The sequence below is a fragment of the Myodes glareolus genome, chromosome 21 (assembly GCF_982192425.1).
Source record: "Myodes glareolus chromosome 21, mMyoGla1.1, whole genome shotgun sequence".
Classification (NCBI taxonomy): Eukaryota; Metazoa; Chordata; class Mammalia; order Rodentia; family Cricetidae; genus Myodes; species Myodes glareolus.
The window spans coordinates 50,959,709-50,987,487 of NC_142046.1; the positions used below are offsets into that span (position 1 = coordinate 50,959,709).

Here is a 27,779-nt window from a genome sequence, read left to right on the forward strand (position 1 = left end):
AGTGAACTTTTGTCTCTGTTGTTACTTAGTTTTAGGGCAGTGCCGGGACAATGCTGACCCAAAAAAGCTGCCAATCACTGAGGAGGAACAGATTTACCCATGGGACACATGTGCAGCAGTTCACGATGTGAGACTTTCCTTATTGCAGCGTTATTTTAAAGATGTAAGTATTTTTATTATCAAACAATTTCAACTCTTTTTAAGTGGTGCTAGAGATTGAATCCAGCGTCTATGCATGCTAAGCAAGAGTTCTACCACTGAGCTATAGCCCTAGCACCCCAATAGCTTGCTTGCTTTATTTATTTGTTTATTGTCTGTCTGTCTGTCTATCTATCTATCTATCTATCTATCTATCTATCTATCTATCTATTCATTTGTTTATTTATTTATTTTCATGTATATACCTGTTTTGTCTGCATGTATGTAAGTGCGTCATGTGTGTACCTGATTCCTTTGGAAGTCATAGGAGGGCATCAGTTCTGGGAGTTCTTACCTCTACCAATGCTCAGATCAAAAGGGGCGATCTGTCTCTACAAATTCTTAGACTGAGTCTCTCTCTACAAAACCTTAGACTGCATGCTGTCTTCACGAAACGTCAGACTGACTCTCTCTCTAAAACCTCAGACTGCTGTTGTCTCTATGAAACCTCAGACTGAATCCTCAGACTGCATCTGAGTTCTTTCCGTCTAGCCCTATCACTCCTGTCTCCACCTCCCTAGTGCTGGGATTAATGGCATGTGATCCCAAGTGCTGGGATCACCTTTGTGTGAGCTCTGTTTCTCTTTTAGATGGATTCAATCTTGTGTAGCCCAGGGTGACCTTGAACTCACAGAGATCTGTCTGCCTTTGTCTCCTGAGTCCTGGGATTAAATGTGTGTGCCACCGCTGCCTGGTCTCTATGGCTAACTAGGGGCTTAGCTCTGCATTCTGATATTTAGGCAAGCTTTATTTATTAGATTACACACATGAAATATCACTACATTTCCCCCTTTTTGTCTACAATAAAGAAGGTTATAGCTAATATAAGAAAAACTATATACAATATATACAGGAAATAAGTACACCAACAATGTCCAGTCCATTTGCACTTGCTAAATTCAGAGAAAATACTCCGTATCTATCCTATCTTGGTGAGTCCCAAGTGTTGTACCTAATTCACTTTTTATTCTAACTTGCGTTACCATCTGAAACTATCTTTTGATGTCTCTCAACTTTATACAAAAAGTCAAGTAGTAAGTGTGATATGTGTTTTAAATGTTGTTTATTGTGAAGTCTACTTAATTTATTTTAATGAAATAAGTATTAACTCTTCAAATTATTCATGTAGTGTGTGAATATTTTATGCATGTTTTTACCACATTTTACTTTTGTGAAAGGATGAATACTAGAATTTTCATGTGGTATTTTTAAAATGTAATATAGACTGTGTTCTCTTACTTCCTGTGAGCTTGGTCGTTTATTTTCCAGCCTTTTTTCAGCTTTAACCTCTAGCATTAGTAGTGTCCCAGGACTTTAAACGTTACCTCAGCAGCAATGACACTGCTAACCACTGGAGCACTTCCCCACCATGTGTGAGGCCATGGCTTCCATCTGCAGCACCGAGAAAAAAAGTAAAATTGCTGTGTCAATTTTTATTTTTTCTATTTTTTGAGGAGGTTATCAAATAAGATCTCCTTCCTTTTGTAGATTGAAACTAATAAATTCTGAATTAGATAAACATATAATAGTTTAAAATACTTATAAAGTCAAATGATAAAATAAGAGATAGGGAAAGGAGAAAGGGTGGGAGCATTGACTTTTTTTTTTTAAATATTTATTTATTTTATCATGTATACAATATTCTGTCTGCATGTATGCCTGTAGTCCAGAAGAGGGCACCAGACCTCATTACAGATGGTTGTGAGCCACCATGTGGTTGCTGGGAATTGAACTCAGGACCTTCGGAAGAGCAGGCAATGCTCTTAACCGCTTAGCCATCTCTCCAGCCCCCGAGCATTGCCTTTTTTTTTGAAGTCTTTGTCTTCTTTGTAATGTGTGATAGAGGTTGGGAACTAATGTGTGGTGTGTAGGTAAATAAGGGCTGATAAAGAATGACTCTTAATTTTTTTGACAGTGAGTAAGCACTTGTGTAGCTTTAAGCCAAGGGGAAGAGAATGGGGAGAATGATAGAGTTTTGACATAGTAATTTTATGTTAACTGAGGGACACTGAACTAGAGATTTCTAGTTTCTGGCTTAGGACAAAGACCCTATGTTATATAGTCTACCTATCTATATCTTTGTCTGTCTTTCTGTGTGTCTCTCTTCTATCTGTTTGTCCGTCCGTCCGTCCATCCGTCTGTCCGTCCATCCATCCATCCATCCATCCATCCATCCATCCATCCATCCGGCAAGGCACCCAGGATTATAGGATAGGTGAAATTATGAACTAATTCCATAGGTGGCACAGTTTTAATGGCAAGAGAATAGCACTCCCTTGAGAAGTACATACATTGAAGGGGTGGGTAAACAAAGGAAGAGTAAGTATAACAGGGAAGGAAACTTAAGAGAGATTGACATTATGGAAGTTAGAGGGAGGTCTGCATTCCAAAACAGAAACTGTGAGTTGATGTCAGAAATGGAGAGGTTAGTGCCATACAGAACATCTAAAATGATCAACAGCAGCGTAGTTCATACCCAACCCTTGTTTTTTTTGTATATGAATGTGTGTATGTGCGTGTGTGAATATGTATACACAGTCTGTAGGTTGATGTTGAGTGCCTTCCTCAGTCACACTTTACTTTATGTTTAGAGGTAGTGTTTCTTGTTACCTTTGACATGGGTACTGAACTCAAGTTCTTATGTTTTTATGGAAGGCACTTTACAGACTGAGCCATTTTTCCAGCCCCTGAATTATAATATTGAAAGGCTATATATTATAAGATAGAAAAAATATTGTTTATGATGTTTATTCTCTTTTATTGTAAGCATAGATATTTGGAAATTAAAACTTATAGTATTCTAATTTTAGAGATCTTGCTTTAGGACTATCTAGTCATTTATTAATTTTTGTCATAAAACTATAATCTGTGTATTAGGCTATGCATAAAAACATGGCAGGTTTGGTTGGATGTATTTCTTGGGTGTATTTTAGTATGTTCATAATTTTTATTAAAAGTTAATTCATTTTTATCTTTTTTTTTCTATTTGAAGAGTTCTTGCCTTTTGGCAGTATCAATTGGCTGGGAAGGAGGTGTTTATGTACAAACTTGTGGCCACACGTTACACATAGATTGTCATAAATCTTATATGGAATCATTACGGGTAAGTTGATTAGAAAAAAAATTAAAAAATTTAAAGATACCTGTTTTCTTTCCAGGCATTAATTTTTTTTTATGTCATACACATCCAGTTTTCCTCTCCAGTCTGAGGGATCGTGTTTTTTATGTATTAGCTGCAGCTCCCACAACTCTCCGTTAGTCTTGGTTACTGTTGCTCTAAGTGCTAAGCCCCACTGCCGTATAGATCATGTTTTTACATGATCACCCTGTCTTATTTTCCCTGCCATCAGCACTTTTAACCTTTGCACGTTTCCTAGTTGATTAGCTTCACTTTCTTGTGCTAAGCCTCGTCTGTCTTTATTCCCAAGCATTGGTCAGCCGCCTTTGATTTGACGCAGAAGTGAGCCAGAAGGTGGTAGAAAGTCACAAGACAAAGGGATTTCCTATGTCCTCGACTGAGATTATGTTCATGGCCTAGAAATGCACTTTTTCATTTATATCTCTGCTTTCATCATGTTTCTTTCCTGTTTGCCTCAGCAGCTATTTCAGGTCTTTGCCTTCCTACATCCAGGAACTTCTCCTAAATCCTAAGAATTTAACTCGTTAGATTCTGTTTCTGCTTATGCCACCAAGATTTCAGTGCGTCTTCATCACACTCCTTACCTCCTTTCATGTAAAGTACAGTTACCTAGCAAGTGACTGTGTGCCAGCATGTCCTTTCCTTTCGGCTTCTGGGAGCACTGTTCCTGCTGCTTGGGAGCCGCCTCCCTGTCTGTACTCTAGGAGCCCTTTGTCTCCAGCACTGCAGAAGCCATGATTGAAGATAGCATCTTTTTTGTTACGTTGCTTTGTTGTCTCTCCTGTCTCTTCTCAGTATATAAAGATACTCAGGTCTGCTTCATTCAAAATCCTTCCTTTGACCTTCCACACAACTGAAGTTTAAAAATATTTCTACTGTGAAAGTAAATTTCATGTTTTTAAAGATCCTTAATTCAGGAGCGTTTTTCTCCTCCCTATTCCTCGTCACTCATGGTCAGTCACTAGCCAGGATTCTATTGGATGCTCTTGAGTGTCACTTGGCATTAATTCTGCCTTCATTGTTTCCACTAATATTTTGTGTATGCCTTCCCCCACCCCCAGGGTTTCTCTGTATAGTGTTGGCTGTCGTGGAACTTGCAGACTGGCCTCAAACTCACAGAGATCCACCTGTCTCTTCCTCCTAAGTGCTGGGATTAAAGGTGTGCGCCACCACCACCTGGCACATATATATGTCCTCTTTTGACTTGATTTTTGTGATTGTTTTCAATATTAATTTCTTTACTCTAATTATTTACTATCTTCCTAAAATGTAAATCAGTTGTGACATGTGACAATACTTTTTTGTTTTCCTCTTGATAGAATGAAGCTTCTCTGAATGCCATTCATGTACTCCATGGTCTGAGCTTGCCTGTTGTCAGGATTAATAAGTTAATGGTTCTTAAGCACATTATGCATTGTTATGAACTGTTAGGTTCTAGAGCATTGCAGATTCTGTGATGAATCCTGGGGATAGAACAATAAACAAAACAGATCTTTCTTCAAAGAATTTGTGGTGTTTATTAGTTACTTTTCTTATTGTGTGATGATATACCTGACAAGTACTAGAAGGAAGCAAAGGATGAAAGCAAGGAAGGATTTCTTGGCTCCCAGTGAGAGCACCGTCCAGCATGGCAGGGAAGACGTGGTGGCAGGAGCATAAGCACTGCTCACACTGGCCCACAGCCAGGAAGCACAGTTGAATGCTAGTACTCTGCTTGTTTTCTCCTTTTTATTCAGTCCAGACCCTGGTCTGGACCCTAGCGCTGCTTCTCCCGTGTGGACGGAGGCGTTCCATCTCAGTTGACTCAATCTAGACACCCCATCAGAAGTCCTAGATCTGTCAAGTTGACAGTCAGATTAGCCATCCTTTGTACATTTGGTGGACAAGAATGCTAACTGTTGTAAGGTATACACAGGGTCCTAGTGACCATTTGCAGTATGCCATAACATTTTATGAATAAAGGTACTTTTGAGTCATTATATCTATATCTGTATATTTGAAGAACTAATTAGAAATCTTATTGTAAAGAGCTTTGTGGTCCATATAAACAATTGAGACTTTATATAACTTCCTCAGAGAAAGATATTAAAGGTTTGCATATGGAGGAAAAGTGCAGTATTGCGTAGGAAAGAGGATAGTGTCTTGTATGTGATTTGGCATAATGCTGTATTATAAGAAGTGCTTCAGGCCAGGCAGTGGTAGCGCATGCCTTTCAGCCCAGCACTCAGGAGACAGAAGCAGATAGATTTCTGCGAGATTGAGACCAGCCTGGTCTACAGAGTGAGTTCCAGTACAACCAGGGTTATTATACAGAAAAACCAACCCCTCCCCCCCAAAACCACCAAAAAACCCTTTGACGACTAAACCAGAGATTTTATTTCTTTGTGACATTTTAGAGATAACTTTGATATGTATGTGAGTTTACTGTAAAATCTGGTAGTGTAATTTTTGTTTGTTGCAAATGTGTGCATCAGGTATCTGCATGTTTATTTCATCTTTCAGAATGACCAGGTTCTTCAGGGCTTCTCAGTGGACAAAGGAGAATTCACATGTCCCCTCTGTAGACAGTTTGCTAACAGTGTTCTTCCATGTTATCCTGGAAGCAATGTGGAAAGTAACCTTTGGCAACGTCCTAGTAACAAAAGCACACAAGATCTCATAAAGGAAGTGGAGGAGCTGCAGGGACGACCGGGAGCTTTCCCAGTAAGCATCAGTGTAAGGCAGAAAATATCCTGGTTAACTTATTAACTTAGTTTGCTTTTCAGTTTTTTCCTTCCCTCCTCCCTCCCTCCCTCCCTCCCTCCCTCCCTCCCTCCCTCCCTCCCTTCCTCCTCCCCTCCCTTCTTCCCTGCTATATTTACACTCTTTTCTTTTTTTCCCTAAATTATCCTGGGCCTTTATACATTTAGTAAAAATGTATAAAGAAATTGATTTAATAGAAATTGATTTTTAGAGGTTTTTAATTGTGCTTATTAAAAACAGAATAAAAATATTAGAAATTATTAGACACTGTACTTTTCCTTAGTCAAAATCATTATAATTTAATGTAGTAAGGCTGTCTTCCAGATTGTGAACTTAAGCTTTGTCCTAGTCAGGGCTGTCATTGCTGTGACAAAACACCATGACCAAAAGCAACTTGGGGAGGAAAGGGTTTGCTTGACTTACACTTCCACATCACTGTTCATCATTGAAGGAAGTCAGGACAGGAACTCACACAGGGAAAGAACTTGGAGGCAGGAGCTGATGTAGAGGCCATGGAGTGGTGCTGCTTACTGGCTTGCTCCAAGTGGCTTGCTCAGCCTCTTTCTTATAGAACCCAGGACCACTAACCCAGGGTTAACCCATAGTAGGCTGGGCCTTCCTCCATCTCTAACTAAGAAAATGCCTTACAGGCTTGCCTGTAGCCTGACCTTATAGAGGTATTTTCTCAGCTGAGTCTCCCTTGTATCAAATTGACATAATAATAGCCATCACAAGCTTAAATGGTTAGGCTTTTTAAAGAAGTTGAAATATTTAAAAACAAACCAAAACAAAAAGGATATATGTTATATTGCTTATTTAGCAATAGATACATTTGGAAAATGGCATCAGTAGATAATTTTGCCATTGAATGAACATCAGAGTACATTTTTATAAACCAAATGACTTTGATGTCTCTAGGTACTATCTTTTAAAGGGACTGTCATAGTATGTCTGTGGCCCATTCTGTTCCACTACGAGTATGCAACTCTCTCTGTTTTTGTCTCTATGTACAAATAAAATATACAACATAAGTGTCAAGTACAATGTAATCATTTGAAAATATATTTGTTACATTAAGATTAAGTTTGACAATCTGATTTTAATCTCTAAGGACCCACATGGTGGAAGGAGAGAGCTGACTTACCCAAGTTGTCCTCTGGCCTCTGCTACCCATGTGCCATAGTGTGCACAAGCCCACTCAGATGTACACAAGCATACACTCACCAAATAAATGAATGTAATAAAAAGAATGTATTTACACACATCTTTATTTACTGTGTGTATGTTAGAAAATACTATGTGACAATTCACTATAAACTAGTCTATTATAATGTGAATTTGGAATAAATGAATCTGCTTTGTAATCTCCACCAACAGAATTTATGTGATTTAAGTTCTTAAAATGTTTTAGCTATATTGTAGATTTCTGTTATGGTCTCTACAGAAGTGACACATGCCTGCCACCCTGTAGTTTTATAGTGCTGGGAAATGAACTGAAGGCCTCTTATGTGCTAGGCCAGTGCTGTGCCACTGAGCTATATGTTCCTAGCCCCTAAAGACGCTTAGCTTTTGGAACAAAAATTTGTATTAAACAACTCAGATTTGTTTCTTGGCTTTTACTTTCTCAAGTTAGAATTTGAGTGTGTGTGTGTGTGTGTGTGTGTGTGTGTGTGTGTGTGCATGCAAATTTATGTGTTTAAAATTTGCCTAAAAATAAGGGACACTGATAATAAATTTCTTTGAAAATCAATCTTAAATAAAGTCAGGCTTTTTGCAAACCTGAAATGGTTCTAAAATATTATTTAGTGTTATGTACTCACTAGATTAGAATAGAATTTTTGTGGCTAACTCATAATAATTTATAATTGGCTTAGTCATAATTGAGTATTATTAATTGCTATTCAGAATTTGAATAAACAGTTATAAGACAATTTATCCAGAGATCCTGAGCTCAATTCCCAACAACTACATGGTGGTTCCCAACCATCTGTAATGAGACCTGGTGCCCTCTTCTGGCCTGCAGGTTTACATGCAGGCAGAATACTTTATATATAGTGAATAAATACATCTTTAAAAAAAGATTTATTTTTGATTTATTTTCTTTGCACACTAAATTGTGCAAAGTTGTTCATGTTACATCTCTTTTGACTTGGGCTAATTTTCTAGTGTGTTCATTTGATAAATATTTCAGTTTTAAGCTTTTATTAAGGAAAATGAATATAAACTTTACGTGTATGTTCACTTTTTTTATAGTCAGAAACTAACTTAAGTAAAGAAATGGAATCTGTAATGAAAGACATTAAAAACACCACTCAGAAGAAATACAGAGACTACAGCAAGACCCCGGGCTCACCAGACAATGATTTTCTCTTTATGTACTCTGTTGCTAGGTAGGTGTGTGTAGTAATTATTAGTGTTTCCTTAATATTAGTTTTTCTTTATTGTTCAGTGAATTTTTGTTTTATCTGTTGCTATTTATATTTGTTTAAAGAAGGGATATGTATCTTTAATATTGGTTAAAAGAATAGCTCATTTTTTAACCTCCCAGGAGGTTATTTCCTGAAGTTATTTTTAAAATTACTTTGATGCACAGTTTGGATGCTGTTGAACATTATGGAACATAAGGGGAAGATATAATGCTTACTTGGGATAGATAAGTTTCTTAAAGTATGATATTTTATGTGTGATTAAGTCCTGTCAAGTGCTGATGCCAACAACTAAAACCTAATGTTATGTTCCTTCATTACAGAAAACACAGCATCAAGAGAACTTGTTTCTTTGTTGACCCTCACAGTGTTTTAGGAAATGACAGCTGGTTTAGAAAACCAGAGAGAGAGAGGAGAGCACAGGAAGGCAGGTGTTCCGAGCTTGGTGGAAGGCTCAGGAAGCATTAGTCTAGTTGCTGAGTAGGTGGACCATCACCAGTGAACACATTGAAACAGAAATTTTGGAAAATGTGTGAAAATGGAGAGACACAAAAGAAGTAAGTAGGAAGGAAGCAGTACATACAGCTAGGCGCTTACAAACACATTCTTCAAAGCTGACACTGTAGAGCCTTGGATGTCTTTGTAGTCATACTTCTTTTTCTCTCTTTCTCTTTCTCTCTCTCTCTCTCTCTCTCTCTCTCTCTCTCTCTCTCTTTCTTTTTTTCTTTCTGGTTTTTCAAGACAAAGTTTCTCTGTAGCTTTGGGTCGTACTTATTTTGTTTAAATAGTATTGTAGTCAATAAGATTTAGAGAGATGATGTGACTCAAAGTCATTCAACAACTTCCTGGTGTAAAGAACTGGAATTCAGATCATTTGAGTGAAGAGTCAGTGGTTTTATTTTTTCGATAGTTACCTCTTTTCCTGTCTTGTGTTCAGCTTTCATAGGGGGTGTTGTGTTTTCTAATCTCTTTGCCTCATGTCCATAGCAGTGCAACAAAGCAGTAAATGAAAGAGTATATGTAACTTTTAAACCCAGGAAAAATGGTTCCAGACTTAGATTTATAGCAAGCAAGGTAGAGCTCTTCAGGAGCTCTTACGTGTGAAAATATAAATGTTGGACCCAGGTTGATACAGAAGGATCTGCTGGATTAGAAAATGACCTTCTAATATATGTGTTCCTAGACTGTTGTTTGTCCAGAATGATTTTTTTTGTGTGTTTGTGTATGGTGGTGGTGGAGAGGTATACAGTAACTATTTTGTTTCTGGAGTTACCGATTATTGCATACTCATAACTAAATATACTTATAAAACTAAATTTAGCATAGATTTTATATATTCATCTTTACTAAGGATCTAGGATAATGCTTATCTTCTATATAAAATATAATAACATTGTGGTTGAATGCAGTTCCTATTATACTCACACATATATTCTCTCTTTCTGTCTCTCATGTCACTTGTATATTATGCCTTCAGTTTCACTAGAGTTAGCATTATTGGAAGATCCTGAGATTCTGATTGAATGGGAATGATCACTACATGGAATTTATTCAAATGATTGATTGTTTTTCTTTGTACGCTGAATTGTGCAATGGAATGCAATTCCAAAAATGGAATTTTTCTGTAGTATAAATTTGATTAAAGTATAATTTGGGTGATCTTTTAGATCCTTGTTTTCTTGTCTTAAAATATAATAACTTTTATAGAGAAGCAAGGACAGGTATCAGATGCTAAAGGTATAGGTAGAGAGAGGAAAGTCATGTACCATCCTCATCCTTCTCTGAGGCAGCAAGACAGTGACTGTTTGGTTAGCAGATCAGCTCAGCTACCCCACTCTCACAGTGAGCTTGAGTGCTTAGTCACTGCAATGAGTGCTGTACAAGCGAAGGCCAAAGTGATTTAAGATCAAAATCTAAATGGAAGGAGAAAAGTTTTTATGGTATTGAGTCGGTAATGTCAAGATGTGATACCAGGCCTTTATCTTAGTCTAACATGCAACTTATTTTGTTAAGATATTTTAATCCTGCTAAATATTTTAGAGCTTACATTTCAGGAAAAATATTTCTGAAACTAAGTATTTGTGAAATAAGTTGCAATAAACTTACTTTGAATTAACTGTTGAAGATTTATTTGATATTTTAATAAAACACAATTCTAGTTTCTTAGTTGAATTTCTAGCTGTGTAAATATTTTGTCTCTTCATTAGGAAGCTTAACAGTTCTGCTATTCGGGAAGACAGTACTCGTTAGGATAGCTACAGAACTCATTCTCCTCAAGAAGAGGGCATATGTCTTTGTTTTTAGTTTGACTTGTATGAAAACTCTCTGGAAGATTTTTCCTGAAAGCAACAGAGGAGAAATTGTTGGAATGTGTTTTTGAAAATTAATTCTCAAATTAACCATAGCTGCTTTATTCAAATTTCAACTTGTTTCTGAAATTTTCATTCTGTTGCAAATATTAGTCATAAAATGGATTCTGAAAAGATTATGATAGGTGAGAAGGTGTCCTTCGATAGTCATTCATTATTTTCTTCCTAAGAATAAGAAAGACATAGCTTTCAGTAATTGATTTTCACCTAAGGGCTTTTGTATCTAAGTCACAAATAATTTAGAGGTATTGGCCTATGGCTCTTGGTGTCTGTATTGTAAGAAAAATGGAAATGGTAGAAAGAAGTAGGAACATCTGAGTTGAGGATGAGCAGAGATGTCTTTTCATCATGAGTGGACTTGTGTTCAGTAGAGTGAATGTACCTGTCATCATATACTGTGCTGTAAGTCTAGGTCTCTGAAAGGAGTTATGCTGGAAATAGGAGGAATGCTTTCTAAAGTGCCAAGTGATCGGCCTTTTGTCTTTTGTAAGCAGAATCTGACTGTGCTGTACATGCTGATTTCCACACTCTAAACTTAAGCAGTCCATCTCAGCTTCTTGAGTAGCTGGGACTGTGGGCAAAACCCACCATATCCAGTGTCAGACTGAACCTTTGAGTTTACTTTTGTTTCATGTCTCATTTTTCCCCTTGGGGAAAAAAAAATCTATTCCCCCTTAGTTGTTGTTGCATTTAAGGATCGGAAGGGTCAGCAAAAGGAGATAACTACAAATCAAAAGATAGAAGTTGTCAAGTGTGTGTGTGGGTGTGGGTGTTTCCCCTGCAGCTGGTATGGAGTTTCTTCTTCAGCCACTCTTCACCTTTGAGGCCATTTTTACTGGCTCTGGAGCTTTCTGTTTAGGGACCTGGCTAGCAGCTAGCACCTGGGATCCTCTCTCTTCACCTCTTGAATGCTGGGCTTTCTGGTGATCTGCTAAATATGTCTGGCTTTATGTAGGTATAGGAGATCTTAACTCTAGACCTCATGCTTGCAAGGCAAGCATTTTACCCCGTGAGCCATCCCCAATCTTACCATGGTTTTTGTTTTGTTTTTTACGTAAAGCATGTAAATAAGTATCATTGAGGATTTAGACACTAAGACATGTCACTGTTCTTCAGGAATTTACAATTTAGTTGGAGAGCCAAAACTAAGAAACACTGCATATAAAGCAGAATAAAATAGGTTCTAAAGCAGAATAAAATAAGAAAAAAAAATGTTATATAGGCAGGATGCTGTAGAACTTTCAAAGGTCTTAGTGTTTCTGTTGCTGCAATGAAACATCATAACCAAAAGCAAGTTGGGAAGGTCAGGAATATTCAACTTCTCTACATTGCTGTTCATTACCAAAGTAATGAACTTTAACAGATAAGAACTTAAGCAGGTCAGGAATCTGAATGCAGGAGCTGATCCAGAGGCCATGGGGACGCTGCTTACTGGCTTGCTTCCTGTGGCTTGCTCAGCCTGCTTTCTTATAGAACCTAGGAAATCAGTCCAGGGTGGACTCTGGGCCCTGCCCATCAATGACTAATTAAGAAAGTGCCTTACAGCTGGATTTTATAGAGACATCTTCTCAATTTGTTTTCCGTCCTTTCAGCTAATTCTAGTTTGTATGACAAGTTGGCATAAGACTAGTTAGTACAAGGATTATAAACAAATCGAAACAAAGTATATGAAATAATTTATTTTCTGTCTCAAAGGCTTCCTAGAAGAGCTGCATCTTCAATGTAGGCTTTGCTTTGGGTGAAGGTATGCTTCCCCACCGCCAAACCCTGCTGAGAAACTGAGTGGCAGGTTCCAGCCCTTATATCTGCAGATTTCTAAAACCTATTGTCCTAGTTTGGTTTGATTGTGTGTGTGTGTGTGTGTGTGTGTGTGCGCGCGCGCGCATATGTACATCCATTTTTCAGATTATTGCTCTAAAAATAACAGTAAGAAGGGGAACATAACAGGAGCACAAATGTTGATTAAGGATTAAAAAGAACTAATATGCAGTTAAAGGATTTTTTTAATGCATGGTGTATCTAAGTGGTCCACTGATAGCTTTCAGCAGACTTGTCGTTTTTTGGAATGGAGAGGTTTTCTCTGCTGCCAAATTCACTTGGATACATTTTGTGCTAGAAAATGCAGGATAGAATTTACTTTTCTCCAAGAATAAGAAGCATAGAAAATTTATTCCCAAATTATTTTTATTTTTGTATTTTCCATTCAGGAAAGAAAACCAGATTGCAGTGGTTTTCAACTGTGAGGTGTAATAGACAGGGGACACATGGCCACCTGGGTGGTTTACTCTAGTGAGTCTTAAAGGGCCAGTTTCGGTATAAATGAAGCAAGGAAATAGTGTTGGTTAGGGCCTGTGACATTGATTTTTTTGTAATTCTAGATATTATATTAATCCTTTGTTAGACAGTTTTAAAAGATGAAATAGAACTATACAGGAGATCTCCCAGGCATATTTTAAATAATGTCAGACTTAACAGGCATATTTCTTTTAGAATAAAATTCACATAACTTATTTGTTATCCTTCTAAAGTATATATGGTGATCCAATAAACAGAATTGTTTTTATAATTTAATGAACATTTTTGTAAATAGTGAGATGAAAGTTGACATTCATTTGTTAAGATTTGTTGGTGTGTTTGGTTGGCACTTTAAAAAGTACTATCTAGGAAATTATAGTTTTTATAAGAGAATATAGCCATTAATTTTTTTCTACAGATTAGGCAACAGAAGATTTGTGAAAACAAAATGTATTGATCTCATTTATATTCCCTTGATGAAGGAACACATGCTGGTCTCCGCGCTCGCTTTCTGTCCACTAATATGAAATCCTTGTCCCTGCTTCCTTGCTGGTAGGTTTTTAGAAGTTCAGTGAGCATTGCAAATCTCCTGAAGGGTGGAAAATTCCCTTGTCACACAGATGCCGTTATCAGCAGCAACCAGATGGAGCTCTGAGCAGGAACATTATCAGTGTTAAATTGCATCTTCCCCACCCCAAGAAGATTAAACCATCCTTTAGAAATGGGTGGCAAATTTACTGACTCAGGAATATTAATATTTTAAACTTTGCATTTACAAGTTATCATGAAAATACCATTTTAAAATGTAGCCAAAGCCAGTTTAAATATTTTGTTTGTAAATAAAATAGGATGTAGTTTTTCTTAAATTCATAGCAGAGTAAGCTTTGCCTCTCTTTAAGGCTGGGTTGAGTTGGTTGGTGTCTCATTAGCATACTTTGCATACAAACTAGTTAATTCAGTTTTGTTTGTTGAAAACAAATATTTAAGGTGATAAGTACTATTGAAATGCAGCAAATTGAAGTTATAACTCAAAATTTATTTTTTTATTTTGATAAATCATTCTTCTACTGTTATTCTTTGTGAGTAAATATTTCAGTTCTGCATAGGTTTGCTTTTTAAAACATCAATTTAATAGTTGCTATTCTGTAAGCTAATAAATGTTGAACACTTTGTAATTTCAGATGTTTGTGAGCAATACTGATCTTTACCTCTATCAATAGTTGCATAATGCATTTTAAGAATTGTAGAAGTTTATAAAAGAGATCATGATTAATTAATTATGTGTTGATCATAGTCACTTCAGTGTTTGTTTTGTTTCATGATACTGATTTCCAGATACCATCTAATCTCCAATGAATGAGAACCATTTCTTTGATAGAAAAAAATTGTTATTTCTTTTAATGACAGTAATTATCTACCTGGTAGCTGGCAGCTGAAGTACATATTTTTTCATGTAATTTATACATAGGCTTATGAAATACATTGCAGGATTTTTGTTGTTGAGGCCTAATTTTTAGTATTTGCCAAGGGCTGAGTCTTTGCAGCAATTACATAGTTGTATGTATAATTTTTTTTCAGGTATAAATTTGAGCATCTAAACAAAGATGGATAAATTGTTACTTTTAATTTCTAAATATAAGAAAAAATCGTTACTCTATAAGCTATGATTTTGCCAGCAATAAAGTTGAAGAATTTTATTGTTTAGCTTGATTGAACTCTGTCAGTAAAGCAGAAAAATCTTTTTGCCTTTGACTGAGATGGGTTTTAATGCTTTGCTTACAGAACCAATTTGGAACTGGAATTGATTCATCGAGGAGGCAGCCTTTGCTCAGGCGGTGCAAGCACAGCTGGTAAAAGATCTTGTTTGAGTAAGTATTGAACAGTGTTAAATTTGAGATTTCTATTTATGTCAGATTTGAAAGCCTATATAGGGAAAGTAGTCTTTCAGTATTGTTGTTTTTCTTCAAATTCTGTTCATATGTTAGCTTTCAAATGTTTAAAATGCTGCTATCTTTAGAAGAACAATAGGATATCTGTATTATGATAGGTCAGCAATATAAATGTCTAATTGGTCAGATTTACATTAGTTCAAAAATTTTTTAAAATGTATTATTCAAAAAAGTAAACTAAATTTAAGTTTTTGAAAGAAATTTTACATTGAGTTGATTAAAATATAGTTTTATAAGGATAGTTATGTTTATTATATTGTTGCTGTTAACTAATGAGGATAATGTGCTCTGTTTTGCCATATATTAACTAACATGTATTAAAATAATACCTATTTCCTTTATGTGTATGCTTTATATTATAGACATAATTCTTCAACACCATTTGTAAAGATATGCTTAAGAGAAGTGTAATTTGCAACCTAAGACTAAGTTTTTCATGAACATGGCTTTTCATGTTGTTTGCTCATTGATTAGAGAATTTATACTAGGATACTAGGAGTAATATTACCTAATGTCACAATACCCATTATTAGCCCCAAAATGCTAGAGTTGAAATGTTACCTAAGTTGCTGGCATAGGAAATATAACTTGTTTAAAATACATGGTATATAGGAAAATGAATTTATTTTGTTACATGCTAAAAATAATATTCAATAGCAATACATACCAGCTTTTAAACATAATCTATGTATATATTATTTTGAAAAGCTATGTATTAGGATGAATTTAAAGAACCTCAAATTTTGTACCATAAAAATATAAATATAAAATTTTGATAAAGTTATTTAACAGTTTTTAATGTTTATAATTGTTTTGGTTATTTTTGGGTTATCACTTGATTTCTAGAATCAAAGATTTAGGAAGTCCTTTTTTTATTACATGTTTAGTGACCTCTAATGTATACACTTAAACCCTATGTATACTCTATAGTGTAGTAATGTGTTTTAAATGGGCAATTGTTGAGATGAAGAAAGTATAGTTTATAATATGTTTGAGTTAGCTCAAAGTACAGTTACATAAGTTTAAATAGTTTGGCACTATTCTAGAGAATTGTTCTAGAAGGTTCTCAGTAAAGGAATTTTAGAGTTTTTGCACATTTTTCTTCCAAGACATTCACATTTATTCAGAGACTTAGAATTGGTGAATTTATCCATAATCTTGACAAGAGTGAATGAAATTCTAGTGGCATTTTCTCAAGTTCTTCTTTGGCTTCCAGTTGTTCTGTTTCTTACCACTTTTCTGGTTGCTTCTCCCTTGATCCTGAAGAGTACCATCTGTAGACATCCATAGCAGCTCCTGCAGTGTTGCTCCCGATTCCTCCTCATCCAACAGGGACCCCAGGCAGACCCTTAGAAACTGTGTCCAGCAAATGAGACAAACACTTGGTCCTTGACTGTAAGACAGGTTGTTGCCTGTGACTCTTCTAGGAATTTGAAGGGTGGGGATCATTTCTATACAGTGGAACCGGTGAAGCTTTTGGTGGGCATGCCATTGTAACAAGGCTTTGAAAGATAAATGAGAGAGCTATTGTAAATTAGGCAAGAAGTTTGTATTGATAGAACTTCAGTAGCTGTAGGATCAAGCAAATATAAAAAATAGTGTTTAACTTTTTATTAAGAGAAAGTTGTTACGAATGTTATTCTGTTTACTTCTTTATTGAAATGATTTGAAAATAGATATGAAACTCTGTAGAGTCTGGTGACATTATAGGCTGTAAGGTTTTTTTCTTTCCAGAAGTAGAAATTGTTGAAGCCATCGGCAGGTATCATTGGGTAGTTATTAGTGTCAGAGCATCACATGAGAGTCAACTATCTCCTGTACCTGGGTCTGAGACTTTCTGCTTATTACTGTAGTTGAGAAGCCACAGGTTACAGCTCTAGTGGAGTCTGTGATTTCATAGAGGTTAAACACTGACACGAGGAGTATAGCTCAAGTGGTAGACCACTTGCCTGGTTGTTCAAGACCTGTACCACACCATCACCATAAACAAGAATAGAACACAAAATTAGCCTAAGCTTTAGTCAAAAAAGGTAACTTTTTGTTCTGATACCTTCATTCGGGAAATTCTAATAATTTAGGTATAATTCATGATGTACACTAAATAACTTCTATCTGTGTATGCTGTTTCTAACAAGCAACTTCACCAAGAATAAAACAGATCTGTAGCAGATGAGAAAAGCAGACCACTTCTGAGAGAAGGCTGAGCATAAGGACAGTCTGGGTTCTGTTAGACATCATGTGGAGTTAGGTTTAGAGCACCGTAGACGGGAATGAAGTGGTTGCAGCTTGTAATGGCTGATCTTGGTTGTACTAGTTATTTTTTGTCTAAGCCTAGACATATCTGGGAAGAGGGAATATTAATTGAGAAAATTCCTTCATAAGATTGTCCAGAAGGTAGTTTTCTTGAGTAATGATGTTGGGGGCCCAGCTCATTGGAGGGAGTGCCACTTGTGAGGAGGTGGTCCTAGATGGTATATAAAAGCAGGTAAACAAGCCATAGGGAGCAAGCAAGTAAACAGTGTTCTTCCCTGGCTTCTGCTTCAATTCCTGCTTCCAGGTTCTTGCCTTGACTTTTCTCAGTGATGGAATGTTACCTGAGAGTTGAAAGATGAAATAAACTTTTTTCCTCAAGGTGCTTTGGTAATAGTCTTTTGTTAAAACAATAAAAACCTAAGAAACATACAGGGTAAACTTGATTAATTATATATAATGACTGAACAAAATAAAATATTATATTTCCTTATTAAAAGTAACTAGAAAATAGTAACTAAAACTAAAATAGTTACTATTTAGTTACTATTAGTTACTATTTAGTTACTATTAGTTACTATTTAGTTACTATTTAGTTACTAAAATAGTAACTAAAAGTAACTAAAACTTTGAGAACATTTTGTCCTGGAAGAATTGTATCAACTTTCTCATTATTTTTTTTCCCCCAATTTATTCAGATCAGCTGTTCCATGTATTAGCCTTGCACATGCGGCTTTATACTATTGATTCTGAGTATAATCCCTGGAAAAAGCTCACCCAGTTAGTAGAAGATATGAATTCACAGTAAGTATTATTGAAAAGTTAAAATCAGTTAAAATTCTTTTTAGAAAAATATTCATTAAATTTAAAAATGGTATTAAAGTTCTATATGGATCCATTTCATTTCCTCTTGAAACAATTAGTGTATTATAAAAATTTAATACTACTCACCATTATACTTTCTGTAAAAATTGCACAAAAGTTTCTACCAAGTGAGACAATCTTTAGATGAATCCTGCTGATTTTTAAGACACATTCCAATAAAGGTATATAAAGGTTGAGTGCTGTTTTCTGTTAGAATTTGGTCAGTGGGTTCACTCAGCCTTTGTAAAGGCTCACATTAGTTTTCAGCTGATGACTTGACCACCTCTGATAAAAACTGCCCATCTGCTGACTTTGAGAGACAGTCTGAGAGCAGGACGGCTTGATTTTCCTAGTTTATTCATTCTGAGGATAATGAATTAGCGCTCTGGCAGCTCTTGCTAATGACCAGTAAGTTGCACTTGCTTGTTTATTTTATATTGTGTTATTTTTATACGTTTAATGCATTTCATTTTAGTCATTCTTTTCAGTGCACATTGTTTCTCTAGTTTAGAGAAACTCCTAGGTTGACTGTTTCACTTTTGACATGTTTTAAATAGTCTTTTGTAATATCTTTTGTTTTTTGGTAATGATCATTTTGACCACGTTATTCCTGGAACCTGCCATTTCTCTGTATAATTCTCTTTGTTTAGAAAACATGGTCTGGGCCCTCAGGGGTCTAACACAACTGCTGGGTTGGTGTTTTCACATCATTTCTGCCGGCTTGCTAGCCTCGCTGCCTGTCTTATCTGTCCACCCACCCACCCTTCCTTCCTCCTTACAATTTATTTTGTATATGTATGTGAGTTTGAGTGAATGTATGCTATGTATGCGTGGATGCCATGGAAGTCAGAATTCCCTGTAGCTGGGGAGGGCAGTGAACACCTGAGGTGGTGCTGGGAACCAAACCTGGGTTCTCTGGAAAAGCAGCCAGCACTCTTAACATTTGAGCTGTCTGGTTTTTGTTTGTTTGTTTGTTTGTTTGTTTGTTTGTTTTTTGAGAACAGATCTTGAATTCTTACTGATATTTCTTTTTTTTTTTAAAAAAAGATTTATTTATTAAGTATACAGTAGTCTGTCTGCATGCATGCCTGCAGGCCAGAAGAAGGCACCAGATGTCATTACAGGTGGTTGTGAGCCACCATGTGGTTGCTGGGAATTGAACTCAAGACCTTTGAAAAAGCAGGCAGTGCTCTTAACCACTGAGCCATCTCTCCAGCTCCCTTACTAATATTCCTAAGTCAGGTTATTGTAATATTGCAGAACCTTTAAGTCATAGCATTTTGTCATTTTTATCTTTTTGTTTGGAAAAAACCCTTGATTCTTGATATTAATGTTACTGCTTATTTTCGTAATTATCTGCAATTATTGATTTTTAAGCATCACTGTTACTGCTGGCCAGATAAATTAGTTACTTTCTTCACTGCTAGGACAAAATACTTGACAAAAGTAACTTAAGGAGGAGCTGGTTTCAGCTCATAATTTAAGGGGGCAGCTGTTGTGGCAGGGAGGTGGCAGATGCAGGAGTGGGAGGTAGCGGTCGCAGTACATACACAGTCAGGGATCAGCTACTATGGCGTGTCTAGGACCATGGATATTTAAGGTGGGTTTTCCCACCTCATTTAACCCAAACTAGAAACTTCCTCACAGATACATTCAGAGGTTCGTTTCCTCAGTGATCCTAGGTCCTGTCAAGTAGACAGTCAGATAAACTACCTCACCAGACACCTATTGATCTCAGTATATGTGTCATTAGGTGTATATAGTTAAAGAAAAAAAGCTTCATAACAGTGTTGCGTCCCTATACCACCAGCTTGATGTGTGGTTCAGTTCATCTTTTCCCCCACTATTAAAAGACATTTTCTCTTCAGGCAGTGGTAGCACACACTTTTAATCCTATCACTTGGGAGGCCGAGGCAGGTGGATCTTTGAATTTGAGGATAGCCAGGGCTACACAGAGAAACCCTGTCTTGAAAAACTCTAAATCAATCAGTCAATCAATCAATCTTTTCCCTCAAAGTATAGCCTCAGTAATAAAGTAAATTTAGCCTTATATGTCTTCCATGGACTACTTACTGTGAAGCCTCTTATCTGTTAACTACTTCTAATTTCCTGTAATGCTTAAGAGTATGGATGTGAGTCCTTTGTGTTGTGAGTTGAAAATACTTGTCACCGGATTCTCAGATTTATTTTTACCTGGTTTATTTTTTGTTAAAGCTTTAAAATTAGGGATTTATTAATTTTTCATTTTGAGTCAACAGGTTTTTTTCCCACTCTGTTGTTATAACACAATTTACCCATGTTTTCTTCTAGTACTTGCATGGTTTTAATCTGTTTGGAATTTATTATAATGTATGGTATAGATATTATACAGAATTTTATTTTATTTGTTTATATAGCTGTAAAATATCTTATTATTTACCTTTACTTAGTAGCAAATTTAAATGGACTTACAATTTAACAAGAAAGAATAAGGTAAAGGTGCTTTTGTTTACTGCCATGTAGTTGAAAGAGAGCAACCAGGAGAAAAGATGGAGACTGTGCTACCGTTTGTGTAGAAAAAAGACAGTAAACCAGACCCCATGTGTCGAGATAGTGGGTTTATGGCAGGCGAGTTTATGGAGCAGCTGGGAGCATATTCTTTCTGATGTTGTTCTGAGTTAATTGGATAGTCTCATGGAAAACAATATTGACTACTGCCTCATACAAATTCTATTCAGATTTGCCCATTGCTCGGAGAAAGATGTAGCAAAAGAACATTACAAATTTAAAGATCATGTTTGCATCTGATTTTAGTGTCTCTTTAATTTTTTTGTAATTTGAAATTGATTCTTTGAAATTGATTCTGAATATTTCTTTGTATTTCATGACATCTGATTTTTTAAAAAAGAGCTAAGGCCAGCCAATTATTTTATAGATTGTTTTTAAAATTTATTTTTGTCCATTATCTCCCAGTGATCAGATTATAAACTTTTTGTAAACCACCACACTGATGTGCTCCTGATGTTACACATCAGGAGGCATGATTTGTCCTATGACTTACCACAGCGACTCTGGTCGTTTGGCTGTGGGAGTAATTGCCAAGCCTCTCCCCTTTGGAGTTATTTTATTCATTCTTTGTATCTACAAATTGAGTATCATGTATGAAAATGCTTTGAGACAAGATATCTGTGTGTGTGTGTGTGTGTGTGTGTGTGTGTGTGTGAGTGAGAGAGAGAGAGAGAGAGAGAGAGAGAGAGAGAGAGAGAGAGAGAGAGAGAGAGGCAGGCTCAAGGGCTGCATCTCTGAAGATAACTGATTCTCCCAGCCCTGGTAGCCATCAGCTAGGGATGGGACTTGATGAGCTCCGCTCTCCATCCTGGGATTATGACTGACTTGATCTTCTGCAGATCTTGTGCATGGTCTTACAGCCATTGAGTTTATGTGTGCAGTGGTGCTGTCATGACATTCTCTGACGCTGTGATGCCCACTACCTTTCTCTTATATTCTCTCTGTCCCATCTTCCATGATGAGCCCTGAGCCTTAGGGAGAGAGAATATGGTATATCTATATACAGTGTAGAGGAGAGAGAGTATGGTATATCTATATACAGTGTAGAGGAGAGAGAGTATGGTATATCTATATACAGTGTAGAGGAGAGAGAGTATGGTATATCTATATACAGTGTAGAGGAGAGAGAATATGGTATATCTATATACAGTGTAGAGGAGAGAGAATATGGTATATCTATATACAGTGTAGAGGAGAGAGAGTATGGTATATCTATATACAGTGTAGAGGAGAGAGAGTATGGTATATCTATATACAGTGTAGAGGAGAGAGAGTATGGTATATCTATATACAGTGTAGAGGAGAGAGAGTATGGTATATCTATATACAGTGTAGAGGAGAGAGAGTATGGTATACCTATATACAGTGTAGAGGAGAGAGAGTATGGTATACCTATATACAGTGTAGAGGAGAGAGAATATGGTATATCTATATACAGTGTAGAGGAGAGAGAATATGGTATATCTATATACAGTGTAGAGGAGAGAGAATATGGTATATCTATATACAGTGTAGAGGAGAGAGAATATGGTATATCTATATACAGTGTAGAGGAGAGAGAGTATGGTATATCTATATACAATGTAGAGGAGAGAGAATATGGTATATCTATATACAATGTAGAGAGAATATGATATATCTATATACAGTATAGAGGTGGACACACTAATGTTTTGTTTTCTGCACCTTGACTAAGGTGTTTGTGTCTGTATCAATCACCATGTACCGTAAAAAGAAGCTTCTCTTGTTGAGGGAGCCAAGCTTGAGACCTCCCCAAGAGCAGTAAGAGCTCTTAACCACTGGCCCCATCTCTCCAGCCCTTCTTTTGTACTTTGAAAGGATAGTGTAAGTGCAGTGTAGTCAAGGCTGTCCTTGAACTAATGGAGCTCCTGCTTCAGCCACTGAGTGCTAGGATTACAAGGCATGTACTATCTTGCTTTGTTCTTTGTGAACTTTGCTTTTAGGATCTTTGTTCTTTTTTTCTGTTGGCATCTTATTTTTTGTTGTTTTTTGGTTGGTTTTTCAAGTCAGGGTTTCTCTGTGTAGCTCTGACTGTCCTAGAACTTGTTCTGTAGACCAGACTGTCCTCCAACTCAGAGATCTACCTGCCTCTGCCTCCTGAGTGCTGGGATTAAAGCTGTGGGCCACCACTGCCTAGCTAGCATCTTATTTTTTAAAGTATCTGAATAATTTTTTATGGTTTAAGATACTGAATTTTATTTTGTTTACAGTCAGGTTAAGAGGTACATGTGAGGGTTTGTTTATGTTGTTTTTTCTTCATAGTTTCCCAAAAGTATATTTGTCTTTTGACCTTATAATTACTTTGCTCAGCATTTAGAAAATTGAAATTTTTATGAAACAAATTTGGTTTTTATCTTTTTATTATTGCTTTTATGCAGTGAATCCCATTTCACTCAAGATCTGTTGATTACTTTCATAACCAGTAATCTTTTCCCAGTCTTAAGATTCATAATATTTACCTAAATTTTCTTCTCAGAGTTTTCTCATGGGGTTATATATAATATTTAATATATAAATATATGTATATATAACTTGGAATTAATTTTCACTGGCAGTATCAGGAAAGATAACCATAATTCCAGGTAGTTGTATCCAAAGTATATCTAAAGGTCAATGAGATGAAGACTTAGAATGTCCACTAAATTTTATGATTAAGAAATAATTATCATATGGAAAATTTATTTCCATGAGGGAGTTTGATAGTGAAATGGTCCTTTCCTTCTTTCCCTCCCCAATTTTAGTCTTATGAAGTTAGGTGCAAGGAGCATAGAAAACTGGGGAGACAAGATAATAGGAGCCATGGTCTTAGAGAGGAAGATAAGTACAGTATGTGAAGATATACATGTAGAGAATGGAGACATTCAAAGAGCTGTCTTTCATTGGCAGTCATAAAATTCACAGAAGCTTGAATTGTTTTATCCAGCTGTTTGTTCAATGCCTGGCACATAGTAGGAGCCAACACTTACTGATTACTTTTCTGATTACAGCCTAATCACAGGCACAGACAACACTAAAGCCTTGACAGATATATAGCTTCAGAATTTAATCAGTTTTGGAAGCTTGAGATTTACTGTTTTATTAAAATTTAAACCTGTAATAAAAATAATTAACTCTCCAATGTTAGGGCTATACTCACCTATAGTGTGCTTGTTAGATAGATATGTATGATCCCTGAGTTCAGTTCTAGCTAGACAGACAGGCAGGCAGACAGATAGACACACACCCTCCCACCTTCCCTACTTAAAGCACTTAGGGAATCCTTTGGTATGGGCTCTGCTTTAAGGTCTGTGTTTTCATAGTGCTGTGCGTCTCTAGGTCTTTGTAGTGTGAGATGTTCTGCTTTGATCTCTGTGTTCAAACTGCAAGTGTTAAGGCTTTTGTTAGAATTTGTGTCAGCAATAAAGTTTTAACAGTTTTTAATGAGACTATTAAGTAGAGAAGATCTGTGCCCCTTCTTCCTTGTATGGTGAGCGTTTCCCTTGAGCTAGTTGTGATGGTGCCTGAGCTGCCTCATCTGTCTTGTTTTCTCATGTTCTATTCAATGCCTCACTTAGCTTCTGTAATTTCAGTGATTTTAAAGACTCGGTGTCACGTTAATGCAGCTTACATGTTTACTTTGGTAAGGCTTAATAAAATTCTTATGTGGTGTTTTCAAATTAGAAAAAGGAAATTTATGCATTACCATAATGATCATATTGTTAGTAAAACAAAATATGGCCTTATACTTCAGTTAAGATCTCTTTCTTATTTTTTGTTTCTGTTTTGTAGACATACATATCAGATACAAAATGAATTAGAAAGATATAAAGTGCACTAGGATGTAACCATGCAGTCTTTTCTTTTTTTTTTTTTTTAGGCTGGGAAATGAAGAGCAGCAGCCTGAAGTTCCAATCCTTTATCATGATGTGACATCCCTTCTGCTCATCCAGATCTTGATGATGCCACAGCCCTTACGCAAAGGTAGTTCTTTAAAATTTGGACTCTCAGATTACATTTGAAGTATTCTGGAAATTATAGAAGCAAATAGGACATCTAGGCTGGAAGAATGACTGTGAAGATGATGCAGAAAAGATGATGGTTCCTACGCAGCTGGGAGCAACCCGTGCATGGGGTGCACTCCAGCGGAATATAACAGAGAACGCAAGCTCAGTACTGCCCCTTTACTACAGATGTTATGGGACACAGTGCCTTGTGTATTGAAGTATTCTTACAAAAGAAAATTTGAAAAGCAAAGTGTCAGCTTTAATATCTCCACCCCACTTATGTGCACACAGTAGTTAATTATAGATCTATTAAAAATGTGATATCCTAAAAAATGTTCTATCATTTTAAATTAGTGGTAGTATTCTGATATTAGATGAACAGCTTCAATATTAAATTAACAACTTTTAATTATTGCCCCATAGTTTTCATAGGATTTATTTTAAAGCATTTAAAATATTTTGTCAGCAAATTAACTTTCTTTTGTTTTGAAAGATAGTTTACTACTTTATTATCAATATGCTGAAATATCTGATCCTACAGATTTTTTTAAAATTTTAATACATTTTTTAATTGATATTTATTATACATTTTTCTCTGCTCCCCTCCCCGCTTCAATCCTCCCCCAAGGTCCTCATGCTCCCAATTTACTCAGGAGATCTTGTCTTTTTCTACTTTCTACTTCCCATGTAGATTAGATCTATGTAAGTCTCTCTTAGTGTCCATATTGTTGTCTAAGTTCTCTGGGATTGTGGTTTGTAGGCTGGCTTTCTTTGCTTTATGTTTAAAAACCACCTATGAGTGAGTACATGTGATAATTGTCTTTCTGTGTCTGGGTTACCTTACTCAAAATAATGTTTTCTAGCGCCATCCATCTTCCTGCAAAATTCAAGCTGTCGTTATTTTTTTCTGCTGTGTAGTACTCCATTGTGTAAATGTACCACATTTTCCTTATCCATTCTTTGGTCGAGGGGTATTTAGGTTGTTTCCAGGTTCTGACTATGACTAACAAAACTGCTGTGAACATAGTTGAGCACATGTCTTTGTGGCACGATTGAACATTCTTTGGATATATACCCAAAAGTGGTATTATATTAGGCGAATCTCTGTAAGTTCAAGACCAACTACAGAGCAAGTTCCAGGATAGTCAAGGCTACACAGGGAAACACTGTCTTGAAACCTACCCCTCAAAAGAAATGTTATAAGTGTTCCTTAAATCCCTCCTAAATATATTTAAAAGTATTTTTGTGAACATATTTAGTGAGCAAATGCTGATTTAGTACTAAGTTGTGAAGTCACTGTCTGATTTGCTCAAGAACTATTTTCAGAGTTATATTGATTCTGTGTGCTCACGTATGCCTGGGTGAGACACAGGTTAGAGGAAAACCTCTAGGTCTTAGTTCTCCTTTCTGCAGCAGGGCCTGGAGATGAAACTCAGTCTTCAGTCTTGGTAGAAAGCTCAGCCTTTACCCGCTGAGCCACTTCACAGACCTAAGAAATGTTTAGTGAATGCCTACTATGGCCATGTTGAAACATCACTTATTGGATACTAGACATGCAAAGATGAACAACATGTGTACTTTGCCCTTGGGGAACCAGGTAGATGAATTTCTAGCAGTCATTAAATTTACCTGTAGTTAGTTAAATTGCTTTCAAAACTTGTGCTTTAAGATTTCATAATAATTTGTTCTGTTTTTCTGGGTCAGTCAGCTTTCCATCTTTTTGGTCAAGTCCTGGGGTAGACAATCAACTTTAAAGGGGTTATTGGGCTCATAGTTCAGAGTCTCCATTGCTCGAGCTTCCTTCTTTATGGCCTGTGGCAAGGAAGCACACTGTGGAAAGCTGGGGTAGATGGAGCTGCTGTTTAGTGTCCATGAGTGGGTGGTAGGAGTGGAGAGGAGAGGAGGACCGAGGACGGGATCTTTACACAGCCCCGGCTGTCTTGGAACTCACTGTGTAGGCCAGGGTGGCATTGCACTCACAGAGATCTGCCTGCCTCTGCCTTCAGAAGTGCTGGGATTAAGGAGTGTGCTACTTTACTGGATCTTTCGTAGCATCTTTAGACAAGAGCTTTTAAGACTGTGATTCCAGACTTTATTGTGGACTTCAGTGAAACCATGAATCTTCTGAAACTGTCTGGAAAAGTTGATTGTGTATATGTACATTTTCTCAACAGCTCCATAATTTTTTACCGGGTTCAAAAGGATATTGAAGAATTTTCTGAGGATTTCTGGCCATAGACAAAGAAAAGTTTTGTAAGAAGTTGTGTTTTCAGTTATAGAAGCAATGGATAAAAGTGGAATAAAAAGTGAGAGATGAGAAAACAAAGCAGAGAGAACTGGTGAAGGCAGTAGTGGGTGGGGAGGGGTTTAAATGGGGCAGAAACCAGGGTAGTTATTGTGTTTGCAGGCTAGGGACATGGTCAGCATGTTTAACTGTTTGCTTTCCTCCATTCTTCGCTTACTCACTCCCAGTGTTCCGGCCTCTCCTTTAGACGTCCCTTTCTTTCTCCATATTAACCTGCCCACGCTTCTCCATTGGCACTCACTGTCAGTAGGTGTTCTTGTATGTCCCCGCCACGTGGTATGTAATAGTCTGTCTGCTGTTTGATTGCTTTGTTTGACACCATAACCAAAGCAGCTTATAAAAGAAAGCAGTTTATTGGGGCCTTGCTTATAGTTTCAGAGGATTAGTTCCTGACTGTGGGGGACCATGGGTGCATGCAGGTGCTAGAGCAGTAGCTAAGGTCTTACGTCTTATTTGCAAGGTGGAGGCAGAAAGAGACTGGGCCTGGCATGAGCTTTTGAAACCTCGAAGTCCACCTGCAGTCACACACCTCCTCCAGCAAGGCCACACCTCTTCACTGTCCTAAACAGTCTCCCAGCTGGAAACCAAACATTCAAATATGTCAGCCTATAGGTCATTCTCATTCAGAACACATACAGTCAGTCAACATTGGCAGAATGGAATGAGTGTAGGGTCCGAGAGAAACCCCCAA

At 36.7% G+C, this 27,779-nt stretch overlaps 1 protein-coding gene across 6 annotated transcripts in view; it reads left to right on the forward strand.

The window, feature by feature from the left end:
* Ubr3 (ubiquitin protein ligase E3 component n-recognin 3) overlaps positions 1–27,779 on the forward strand; it is a 129,322-nt gene that overhangs the window by 84,798 nt on the left and 16,745 nt on the right. For 4 of the 6 annotated variants that reach the window (XM_087900040.1, XM_087900043.1, XM_087900041.1 and 1 more), the window contains 7 exons: positions 30–163; positions 3,191–3,301; positions 5,840–6,052; positions 8,333–8,469; positions 14,952–15,037; positions 18,067–18,172; positions 24,657–24,760. In XM_087900040.1, the coding sequence (XP_087756166.1) occupies positions 30–163; positions 3,191–3,301; positions 5,840–6,052; positions 8,333–8,469; positions 14,952–15,037; positions 18,067–18,172; positions 24,657–24,760 (891 nt within the window). The remainder of the gene's footprint in view (positions 1–29; positions 164–3,190; positions 3,302–5,839; positions 6,053–8,332; positions 8,470–14,951; positions 15,038–18,066; positions 18,173–24,656; positions 24,761–27,779) is intronic. The other 2 variants (XM_087900042.1, XM_087900044.1) reach the window with 1 other exon arrangement.